At 39.0% G+C, this 11,776-nt stretch overlaps 1 protein-coding gene across 1 annotated transcript; it reads left to right on the top strand.

Annotated features, from left to right (window-relative positions):
- The first annotated feature begins 2,999 nt into the window (after nucleotides 1–2,999).
- Nucleotides 3,000–9,627, top strand: LOC114698382 (keratin-associated protein 20-2-like). The gene is made up of 2 exons (XM_028877038.2): nucleotides 3,000–3,100; nucleotides 9,504–9,627. The coding sequence occupies exons 1-2, from the start codon at nucleotides 3,015–3,017 to the stop codon at nucleotides 9,589–9,591; spliced, it is 174 nt and encodes a 57-aa protein (XP_028732871.1). The 5' UTR covers nucleotides 3,000–3,014; the 3' UTR covers nucleotides 9,592–9,627.
- The last annotated feature ends 2,149 nt before the right edge of the window (nucleotides 9,628–11,776 follow it).

Raw genomic sequence — 11,776 nt, 5'->3', positions numbered from 1 at the left:
TAGAGAAATGCACAGGAAGTAGTGAGGAGGAACTTTGAGTTTGGCAGCTTTTTTGGCTTGGGACAGCAGAAGAGAAGCTCTGTTTCTGAGATGCTGGATAAGGAGGAAGGTCAGCTGGTTGCTCCTCAGCCTCTCTGAGCTAGCAGGTTTCCATCTGATTTCCAAGTCTTTATGGGTAAAACTCGTAAGACTGAGACTTACTTTACAAACAATAAACCCATATCTTATATCTTTTACTCTAAAGCCAGAACCACATATCAAAAACTGTCAAATTCTGCTGTTTGCTGGAGTTGGAACATGCCCCTTCATTCTGTTACATTTTTATCAGCTCTCTGTTGTTGATTATTTCCATCACTGCTTAAGCTTTTCTTTAATTTCTCTTCATAATTTGGATGCTTAGCTGGGTGGCATCTGGCCCTGAGGTTAACTTTTCTTCCACTAAGCACTAGGATTTGCTGTAAACTTGTTTATTTCCTTGAGCACTGAATTTAGCTCCATTTACACTTCCTTTTCTCGTCAAACTGTACCTTTTGTATTTTTCCTTTCACAGATTGCTCCTTTTCTTTGTAGATCTGCAAAAGACTGAACAATAATAACCATGAAACAGTAAATACTAGGCTATCTTGAAATCTCCTTTGTCAACACCATTAATCCAAAAGTCATAAATTTAACCTCAGGCAGACTGCATAAAGCAGCCACATTCTTTGCCAAAATATCAAAAAAAATATCTCTAGACCATTTATTAATATTCTTCTCTAAAACCTCTTGAACTTAGCAATCATAATGTACATTGCTCCCAGCCTTGATATCTTTCCACATTTCTACTAGTAAGGCCCATTAAGCCACACTTAAAGTGTTCACCTCTTTCCCAATCCAATGTTTCTCAGTCCCCATTTTATCTAAGCCTACTGGCATCAAGTTTTTTTTGGAGATGCCAGTACCATGAGGCAACCACCAAGAACATCAGCAGTGGAGTAGAGCCTGCCCAAGCACAGAAGACAAGCTGTGTGTGCTGCAAAGGGCAGAGCCAGAGAAGTGTTTCAGGCCATTTAGATGGAAGACTGAGAGTGGATCCATGACATCGGGCAGTGTGTTATTTACACTGGAGGGAAATTGGTTTTGCTTTGATCAGACTATGATTGTGCCCTAGTTCTTCCCCTTGAAGTAAGAATGTATTCAATTTAATTTGGATTTTTTTTTTTTTTGGTTTTTCGAGACAGGGTTTCTCTGCGTAGCTTTGCGCCTTTCCTGGAGCTCACTTGGTAGCCCAGGCTGGCCTTGAACTCACAGAGATCCTCCTGGCTCTGCCTCCAGAGTGCTGGCATTAAAGGCGTGCGCCACCAACGCCAGACTTAATTTGGATTTTTACAGAAGCCCACAGTTGACAGATCTTGGAGTTTTCAAAGATGTTCTGAATTTTTAAAGATTAGATACTTTAAAGGAACTGAAATTTTAATGGGCTTGGATTTGTAAAGACTGTAAGACTTTTAAAGTTATTTATGTTTTTATTGTGAGATCTTGGGGTAAAGGAAAAAGCAAAGGTTGTAGGTTAATAGAGGTGTGTTTGTGTATCAAGTTGACAAGGTGTCAATTGTGCTGAATACTTTTGTATCAACTTCACATAAACTAAGGTTATATAAGAGGAGAGAACCACAATTAAGAAAATGTCTCCAAAAGGTGGGGAAGTATGCAAGCCTATAGGGCATTTATCTTAATTAGCTATTAATGAAGAAAGGCCAAGTCCATCATGGGTGGTGCCATCTCTAGGAAGGTTGGTCCTGAGTTCTACAAGAAATCATGCTGAGTAGGCCATAATAAGCAAGGGAGTAAATAGCACTTCTCCATGGTCTCTGCATCACCTCCTGCCTCCAGGTTCTTACCCTGTTTCAGTTCCTGTTTTGACTTCCTTTGGTGATAAACAGTGATATGGAAGTGTGACCCAAATAACCCTTTCTTCCTCAGTTTGATTTTCATCATGGTGTTTCATCATAGCAATGGGATTCTAACTAAAATACCATCTCTCTTCCCACTCAACTTGGAGATTACTGGTTTTTTGTTTTTTTGGTTTTTTTTTTTGTAAAATTAACAACATGAAAATGGCTATGTTTGATAAAGTAATATACAGATTTCATTCAATCTCCATCAAAATTCCATTTGTATTTTTAAGAGAGCTAGACAACACTATCCTAAAGAAAATATGAAGGCACACCATGATTCTAAGAGCCCAAACAACACTGAGCAGAAAGGAAGATGTTGGATCTATCCCTAAATCTAATCTCAAATTATACCACAAAGACATAGTAAAAAAAAAAACATAACAATATCACAAAAAAGATATATAAGAAAGAAATTGAAGAAGATATCAGAATATGGAAAGATCTCCTCTGCTCACGGACCAGTAGGATTAGCAAAGCATAGTAGAAATATATGACAGAACATCTACAAATAGAATACATTTAAAATAAAACCAAAATACGCTTATTTACATATTGTGTCATCAAGTTAACTACAACATAGCCAATAACCAGATCATTCTTCATGAGGAATACTTAGGAAATACATGCCTCCAGATATTTATTTTATAATAACAAAGCAAAGAAAACACAAAGACCTTTTATGCATTAGGGTACTACAAAACAGACATAAAAAAGAAGGGAGCTATTTCAATGATTTGTATTGTGGCACAGTAGACTTTCATTAAGTATTAACTAAACTAAATACAGAATGAGGCAGAGTCTTGAAAATAGAAACAAAATTTCACGTGAAAGCCTTATGATTTGACCATGGGATCCTAACACATGAGCATAATTATCTCAAGCGATGCAGCTTTGTTTGTCCAGTAAACCATAGCATGCCGATGTTTTCTGAAGCGTGGTGGAAACATGTTTGATATTATAATACCTGTGGTTTTCCCCACCAAACACCCAGGTATATAAAAGGTCCTTGGCAGGTGGTGACATCCAGATTCAAGAAACTTACTGCTTATCTTCTCTGAACAGTCCACTCCTGACACCATGTGTTACTATGGTGGATACTATGGAAGCCTGGGCTATGGCTATGGTGGCCTAGGCTATGGCTATGGTGGCTATGGTGGCTATGGTGGCTATGGTTATGGCTGCTGCCGCCCACTGTGCTGTAGAAGATACTGGTCTTATGGCTTCTACTGAAGAGTTTATGCATCTTCTTTGCCTTTTTGCCTGCAAGTGCTTCCAAGTATTTTCACACCAATACTTTAAAAACATCTTCCAAAATTCTAACTTTACACCAGAATATCTGAAATAAAACTGAAATACAACATGATCATCTAATTACTCATCTTCAGTTGGACTGTGATTTATGTTTATGTTATCTTCATAATACTCTCTAAAATATTTTCATGTTTGACTCTAATTTTGTGTAAAAATATGTATATTATCAGATAACTAAATGATTAAACAGTACAAATCAATTTCTGCAGGTTTTCTGCTTTTGATTTGTTTGGTCACATGTGGGGGTGTTGTGGAAAGTTGGGGGGCAGTGAAGGAAAGAGAGATGGAGAAGAAAACAGAAGGTAAATAAGGATGGAGCAGAGGACAGCAGAGAGAGAGAAACATATCCTTTCAGCAGCCATCTACAGATGGACATTTGGTTGTTTATATAACGACTATTGTAAACAATGTGAAAATAAACCTGGTAGTGTACATTTTTCTTAAAATTCCAGTGATTTTTATCTAACTACAATAGCAGTAAAATGACTTCTAGCTTCTCTGTAATTTGCTCTAAGTTTGCAAGCATGCCACAGGCTAATTTTCTGTCATGACTGCACCATGTTACATTTTCACCAGCAATCGAGAGGAGTTCCCTCTTCTCAATATGCTCTGTACATTCATCTTGCTTATTTTTAATATTGAGTATCTAACAGTTATGAGGTATAATCTCACCTTGATCTTGATTTGCATCTCTGTGCCTCTGTGCTATTAGTGAAGTAGAACATTATTGTGTGTGTTTGTCCATTTGTATCTTTTCTCTGAAAAATGCCTGTTCTAAGGACCCCAAGAAAGACACGGGGATCACCCAATGACGAAGAAATGGCTGAGATCTACATGAACAACCTGGACATGAGTGGGAGTAATGAAGGGCGAGGGGCGAGGGAAAGAGAGCCTGTGGGAGTGGGAGATCCCAGCTGGATCAAGAACAGAAAGGAAGAACAAGGAATAGGTGACCATGGTAAATGAAGACCACATGAGAAAAGGAAGAAACAAAGTGCTAGAGAGGCCCCCAGAAATCCACAAAGATACCCCCACAATAGACTGCTGGCAATGGTTGAGAGACAGCCCGAACTAACCTACTCTGGTGATGGGATGGACAAACACGCTAATAGTCGTACTAGAAACCCCATCCAACGACTGAGGGATCTGGATGCAGAGATCCATGGCTAGGCCCCGGGTGGAGCTCCGGGAGTCTAATTAGCGAGAAAGAGGAGGGTTTGTATGAGCAAGAATTGTTGAAACCAAGGTTGGATAAAGCACAGGGACAAATAGCCAAGCGAATGGAAACACATGAACTATGAACCAAAGGCTGAGGGGCCCCCAACTGGATCAGGCCCTCTGAATAAGTGAGACAGTTGATTGCCTTGATCTGTTTGGGAGGCATCTTGGCAGTGGGACCGGGTCCTGTGCTCATTGCATGAGTTGGCTGTTTGAAACCTGGAGCTTATGCAGGGACACTTGGCTCAGTCTGGGAGGAGGGGACTGGACCTGCCTGGACTGAGTCTACCAGGTTGATCTCAGTCCTCGGGGGAGGCTTTGCCCTGGAGGAGGTGGGCTGGGGGAAAGGGGAGGGGAGCAGGAGGGGGGAGAACTAGGGAATCTGTGGCTGATATGTAGAACTGAATGGTAGTGTAAAATAAAATAAAAAGAAAAAGAAAAAGAAAAATGCCTGTTCTAATTCTCAGCTCATTTTAGCATTAGTTTATATTCTTTGGGATGTTTAGCTTGCTCGTGCATATCATCCCCTCAAAAAAATTTTATGTATTAATTCCATGTGATGTACTTGTTTTCTTCATTTGTATGGATCACCTTCTTATACAGGTGCTTGTTTTGTTAAATAAAACTTTCTTAGTTGAATGCATGAAGTTATGTACTTTAATGGTTTATATTTTTGTGTTTGTAACATCAGTATGTGTGCTTTACATGTATTTGTGTGCATCTGTATGTGCAGGTGCATATGCATGATAGTGTGGAGTCGTATGTGTGTATAGCTTGTGTGTGCACACAAGTGTATGGGAACAAGTATGCCAGTGTGGGAGGCTTCCACGTGGAGGTCTTCTGTCTTTCTCCATTGTTCTCCACCTTACGTATTTAGATAGTCATTAGAGCTAGTGTTTGGCATTCTGGTCAGTCTGACTATCTGTCTTGCTCTACTTGATCTGCTGTGTTTACAGATGGACTTCTGTGCTCAGTTGTCTTTTAAGAATTCTGTACTGGGTCTCATACTGAGATTTCATAGGCATTAGTTATTTAAGTGTAGAGTTGGTTTATGAGATAAACCTTGTAACATTTATCCTTTAAAAAAACTTTAGTGTTAAAATGTTTTCTAACTTAAAATATTTGTATTACTCCCACAAATTTTGTGCCACCATTGCCCTAGCATATTTTGCGGACAGGATGATTGTAATTCAATGGTTTTGTGGCTAGACTGGTGTTTATGTTTCCCTTTTGGTAGCCTGCAGAGTATCTTCCTATGCCAAAAAACACTAGAACATAAAGTTGAAGGCTCCCTGTAGGTACCAGCTCCATTTCTCCATATTCAGTGGTTTGGGTAGGTGTTGTCCTCAGCAATGGGGTCTAACTGTCAGTTTGTGGAGAACAATCCACTGTCTTAGCAACAGCATTAGTTGTTTAGGACATTTCCATGGGATCCCTTGGCCAACAATTCAACTGAATGAAACGCAGTCCCACTACTGGAAGCCTCATTTGGTGAAAAGAAATGTCCAGTTGAAACTCTGTATCCTCATTATTAGGAGCCTCATTAGGATCACCTTCATATATTTTACAAAGTTTCCACCGCACTAGGTTTCCATATCATCCCACAAATGCCCATCAGTTACAGCTGTATCCCCTGGAATTCACTCCCTCTACCCTATCTCTCCTACACTCCCTGCCTGATACTGCCCTGCCTGTCCCCACACTTCCAGTCCACCCATAAAATTTATTCTATTGCCCCCTCCCAGGGAGGTCCATGTATCCCCCAGTGGCACTTCCTCTATACCTGGATTGATGTACTGTAGCTTGGTTTTTAATATCTGCTAATAAGCAAATACATATCATATTTATCTTCCTGGATCTGGGTTACTCAGTTTTGTCTGATTTGACTTAAGGCACACTCTATGACACATACTCATTATGCCTTGTACCAAGAAATAAGAGTAGATAGTTTAGAGACATAGGGTAAAACCAAACACTACCTAATATATATAGAGAGAGATACCAGATAGATAGATAGATAGATAGATAGATAGATAGATAGATAGATAGATAGATAGAAGATAAATAGATAAATTCCTATTGATTGTGCTATACTTATATCTTAGTTAGGGTTTCTGTTGCTGTGAAGACACACCATGACCATGGCAATTTTTATCAGGAAAACATTTAATTGGTCTGGTTTGCTTACAATTTCAAAGGTTCAGTTCATTATCATCATGGTGGGGAGCATGGCGTCATGCAGACAGACATGGTGCTGGCTACATCTTGACCAGAATGCAACAGGAGGTGGACTGAGGCACTGGACGTGGGTTGGGCATATATGAGACTTCAAAGCCCACTCCACAATGACATACTTCCTCCAACAAGGCCATACCTACTCCAACAAAGCCATACATACCTCCTAATAGTTCCACTCCCTATGAGCTTATGGGGTCAATTAAATTCAAACTACCACAACTCATAAATCAGTACCTTATCTAGTCATCACCAGACAGACTTCCTCTGGCAGCAGATTGGAACAGAGGCAGAGACTCACAGCCAGACATTACATGAAGAGAATGTCCAAATGGAATGTCTCTATAAAATCCCTCCTCTGAGAGAGCTCAAGGAACCCCAGGGAAGAGAAAGCAGAAAGAGTGTAAGAACCAGATATGATGGAGGACAACTGGAGAACAAGTCCCACTGAATCAGGTAAGCAAGGTGCATGTGAACTCACAAAGACTAAAGCAGCAAGGACAGGGCCTACACATGTCTGCACCAGGTCCTCTGCATATGTATGACAGCTTTTAGCTTAGTGTTTTCATGAGACTCCTGAGTGTGAGAATAAGTCAGTCACTGATGCTTTTGCCTGCTCTAGGGACTCTTTTCCTCCTGTTGTGTTGCCATGTCTGATATTAACATAATGGTCGTTGCTTTATCTTATTATATTTTATTTGGTTGTGTTTGGTTGTTACCTATTAGAAGTCTGTTCTTGCCTAATGACAGACAAACATGGAATGGGTCTAGAGGAATGGGAGGTGAGGAGGAATTGGGAGGAGTAGAGAGAGTAAAAACTATAATCCTGATATATTGTGTAAGAAAATATTTTCAATAAAAGGATAAATAATGGAAATATTGTACTAGTTGACAATCACATACAATGAATTTTGAATATATTCACACCCTCAATTCCTAATCTTCCCATTGCTCTTCCTACCCAACTTTGAGATTTCTACTTTTCTTCTAATCCCCCCACCATGGACTCCAGTTTGTGCTGCCCAGCTTGTCTTGCACTGGATTCTGCTTTGGTGTGCCGTTGGACTACCAGAGGTTGTATCAGTAACAAAAACTGACCTTTCAGCAGCCATGTTAGCAAATGCTAAATGCTCCTCAGCTAGTAATGGTTGACCTCCTTTCTCCATCCATGCTAGGAGTTTTTTCTCGTTGGAGCTTCCTCGGGTCTTACCCATATTGTCACAGTCATTATGGATTCAAGTGTCTATCTCCTCTGTTGTGCCCCTTGAAGTCATTCACCACCTCTGACTCTTCCTGTCTTCCTGTCCCCTCTTCTACAAAGAGGGGAGTGTGAGTGTGATATGGATTTCCAACTTAGAACTCCAAACTCCATTTTCTTTCATCTGGACATTAACCAACTGGGAGGCATGCCTCTTTGTTTACTACCATTTAAGGCAAAAAAAAAGCTTCTCTGGTGGGGGTTAAGGAATATACTGTTCAATTGGTATAACAACAAGTCATTAGTGATTTTAATATATTCATTTAATAGAATAATTAGCATCGGTTCTCCCCTGGGGCCTGTACATCTTTGGCTTTTTTATTTTTTTATTCAAATTTTATTCTTTCTGTATGTGTTGGGTTGGGGGATATACATATGCCATATCATGAACCTGGAAGGCATAGGAAAAAATTTGAGACTGAATTTTTTTCCTTCTACTGTATGGAATGCTCAGATCAAACTCAGATCCTTAGGCATGATGGAGGTGCCTTTACCTACAGAGCCACCTCACAAGCTCAGCATTTGTTTTTCTCAGTTTGGCTTACTTTTTTTTTAAAAAAACATAATTAGCATCCATTTTTGGTGAAGGAAATTTGAATAAGAAACCATGGATTGGCAGAATTAATAACATGGGAATGGCTATTTGCTGAAGCAACACACAGATTTCATGCAATCTTCAAGATTCCAATTACATTCTTAACAGAACTAGACAACACAATTCTAAAGGTCATATGAAGGCATAAGTAGTCAAAATAGAACAAAGCAGAAAGGAAGAAGCTGGACCTGTCATGAGACCTGATCGCAAATTATAACAAGGAGCCACAGTAATAAAAACTAAATGACAATAGCACAAAAACAGACACACAAAGATTTGAAAGCACATATGAGAATAGAATACATCCAGAATAAAACCAAAATACGCTTATGTAGACATTAACTGTCATCAAGTTACCAATAAGACAACCAATAACCAGATCATTCTTCATTAGGAAGATGTGGGAAATAAAATCCTCCAGATAAAATTTCTCTATAATAACAAAGCAAACAAGAAAAGAAAACACAAAGACCTTTTTCTTGTGGAGTATTACAAAACAAACAGAAATAAAAAAGAGAGAGCGCTACTTCAATGATTGATATAGAAGCACAGAAGAGTTTCATAAGTATTAAATAAACTAAATACAGAATGTAGCAGAGTCTTGAAAACAGTACCAGAATTTCATGTAAGAGTCCTATGATTTGACCATGGGATTCTGACATAGGAGCACAATTATCTCAAGTTATGCAGCTTTGTTAGTCCAGTCAACCATGGCATGCTGATGTTTTCTGAAGCATGGTGAAGACTTGTGTGACATTATAATACCTGTGGTTTTCCCCACCAAACCCCCAAGTGTATAAAAGGTCGTTGGCAGGTGATGAAATCCAGACTCAAGTATCCTACTACTGGTCTTACTCTGAACAATCCACTCCTGACACCATGTGTTACTATGGCGGATACTATGGAGGCCTGGGCTATGGCTATGGTGGCCTAGGCTATGGCTGTGGCTATGTGGCTATGGTGGCTATGGTGGCTATGGTTATGGCTGCTGCCGCCCACTGTGCTGTAGAAGGTACTGGTCCTATGGTTTCTACTGAGGAGTTTCTGCAGCTGCCCAGAATGTTGGCTGTCACATGTTGTCTTAATAGAAGTATCCTAGAGTTTCTTCACATGAGGAATTCTTAAACGTCTTCACAATTTTCAGCTTTATACTAAACTGAATAAAGTTGTTTATTCTTTACTCAGAATAAAGAGTTATCCGAGAAAACTCAGCAATGCATGACCATCTTCTTTGTCATTTTCGTTCGGACTCTGTGACAGCCTGCAGACAATTTTATTAGTGTCTTTGTAAGGATCTGTGAAATGTGATCAAGTGTGAACTCTCTACTTTTTATTAAGCTGTATATATTAATATTAAAATGTGTTTCATTGTAGATTTTGCCTTTGTATAGTTTTATTAAAGAGTCTCTCAGTTTGTCACATGGTTTTATGTATTTCTGTGTGATTTTTTTCAGATGTGTGGGGTTTTTTTAAACGATACATGGCAGGAGGGAGGGAAGCAGAGAGAGACAGAGGGAAAGAGATTTTATTACATTTGGCTGCCTAAAATCAATAGGAAAATATACTATTTCTTACTAACAGCTCATTACAAATGTTTTCTTTCTCAGCATTCCGTAGTTGACTGTAGTTCTTTGTATAGGGTTGAGACCTTATGAGCTTCCCCCTTCTACATTAACACATCTATTGGTACTGTTTTTGTCCAACTCATATTTAGACACTGGCCTTGGTCAGAGTTATGGGTGTACATTCTGAGATTTCTAGGAGACACAATCTCACAGTCCCCATCCCCTGGATTTCATAATCTTTTCTCTCCTCTTTTGCAATGATTCCCAAGCCTCATGTGCATGAATTGTTATATATAAATGCATATTTAGGGATATGCAAATGTATATGTGTGTGTGTATCCCTGTGTAAGTAATTTTCTCCAAAATAAAAATAATTTTTATTTTTAATGTATCTGTGCCCCACAATTGGGCTGGTAAGACTAAAGGTAATGAAATACTGGTATAAATGAAATACATGGTATAAAATATGAGAAACTAAGGGACCACTATTCTGGAGAACATTGGAAAATAAAAATGGGTTTTCTTTGTACTTTGTTTTCCAGAACTATCAAACCACATCTGTAAAAATAAGTGCACACATCTGTGGCAACACTATGCTAGGGTATACAGAGATGAGCACAAAGCTTTGATACTCTAGGGTTGTTATTTTTCACTTCAGACATTTCCAGGACTAGTTTCCTATGAGACAAAATTGAATTACTTAAAAATTAGAAAAAAAATTCCCATATCAATGTAGGGAGAAAATAATTAACAATTTTCAAAACCTACTAAGAGACATAATCTTTAATTTAAAAAGACAAGGGAATATCTACTATAGACTGGGAAATGGAGACAGATCTTTGCTGGAATATTAGCAATTTTCTTTTGTTTTAGCTTTTGCTGTATTTAGGGCAATATTCTTCTTCCATACCACCCCCACCTCTCTCTCTCTCTCTCTCTCTCTCTCTCTCTCTCTCTCTCTCTCTCTCTCTCTCTCTCTCTCTCTCTGTGTGTGTGTGTGTGTGTGTGTGTGTGTTTATGTGTGTGTGTATGGTGTTTATGTTCTAGATCATCCATAATTTAAATTGAAAATGTTGAACTTGTACAACCCTACAGAAGGATACAAAAGAAAGAACAGATTTTTAAAGTTAACAAAAATATCAGCCACAGATTGGAGTTTTCAGGTTAGCAATTTCAAATTAGTTATGCAGAGAAGCAAGAAACTTTCCAAAGTCTGTGTGAAAATTGTGGAAATTCACCAGAAAAACAAATTTGGGTTCAAAATCATTAAAACAAGTAAATAGTAAAGTTAGTAACTCAATAAACTGATGTAAATTAATAAACTTAAACTTTTGCAGATTAATTAAGTTGAAGTAAAATGATTTCAAAATGGAATGCAAAACACTGAAGACAGCATAAAGGAACTCTCAGCCCCATCCAAGGACTGAGGAATCTGGATGCAGACATCCACAGAATTGTTGAAGCCAAGGTTGGATAAAGCACAGGGACAAATAACCAAATGAATGGAAGCACAGGATCTATGAACCAAAGGCTGAGGGGCCCCCAACTGGATCAGGCCCCCTGAATGGGTGAGACAGTCATTTGGCTTGATCTGTTTGGGAGGCAGCTGGGCGGTGGTGCCGGGTCCTGGGCTCGTTGCATGAGTTGGCTGTTTGAA

This window comes from Peromyscus leucopus, chromosome 12, assembly GCF_004664715.2.
Source record: "Peromyscus leucopus breed LL Stock chromosome 12, UCI_PerLeu_2.1, whole genome shotgun sequence".
Taxonomy (NCBI): domain Eukaryota; kingdom Metazoa; phylum Chordata; class Mammalia; order Rodentia; family Cricetidae; genus Peromyscus; species Peromyscus leucopus.
Note: the sequence above shows the minus strand (reverse complement) of the source record. Positions and strands in the feature narration are given on the sequence as shown.

Excerpts from the sequence above, each read along its gene's own strand:
- LOC114698382 (XM_028877038.2), top strand. The coding sequence starts at position 3,015 with ATGTGTTACTATGGTGGATACTATGGAAGCCTGGGCTATGGCTATGGT. Across the intron at positions 3,101-9,503 it reads GGTGGCTATGGTGGCTATGG|ATGTGGCTATGGTGGCTATG; the intron begins TGGCTATGGTTA and ends ATGGCTGTGGCT.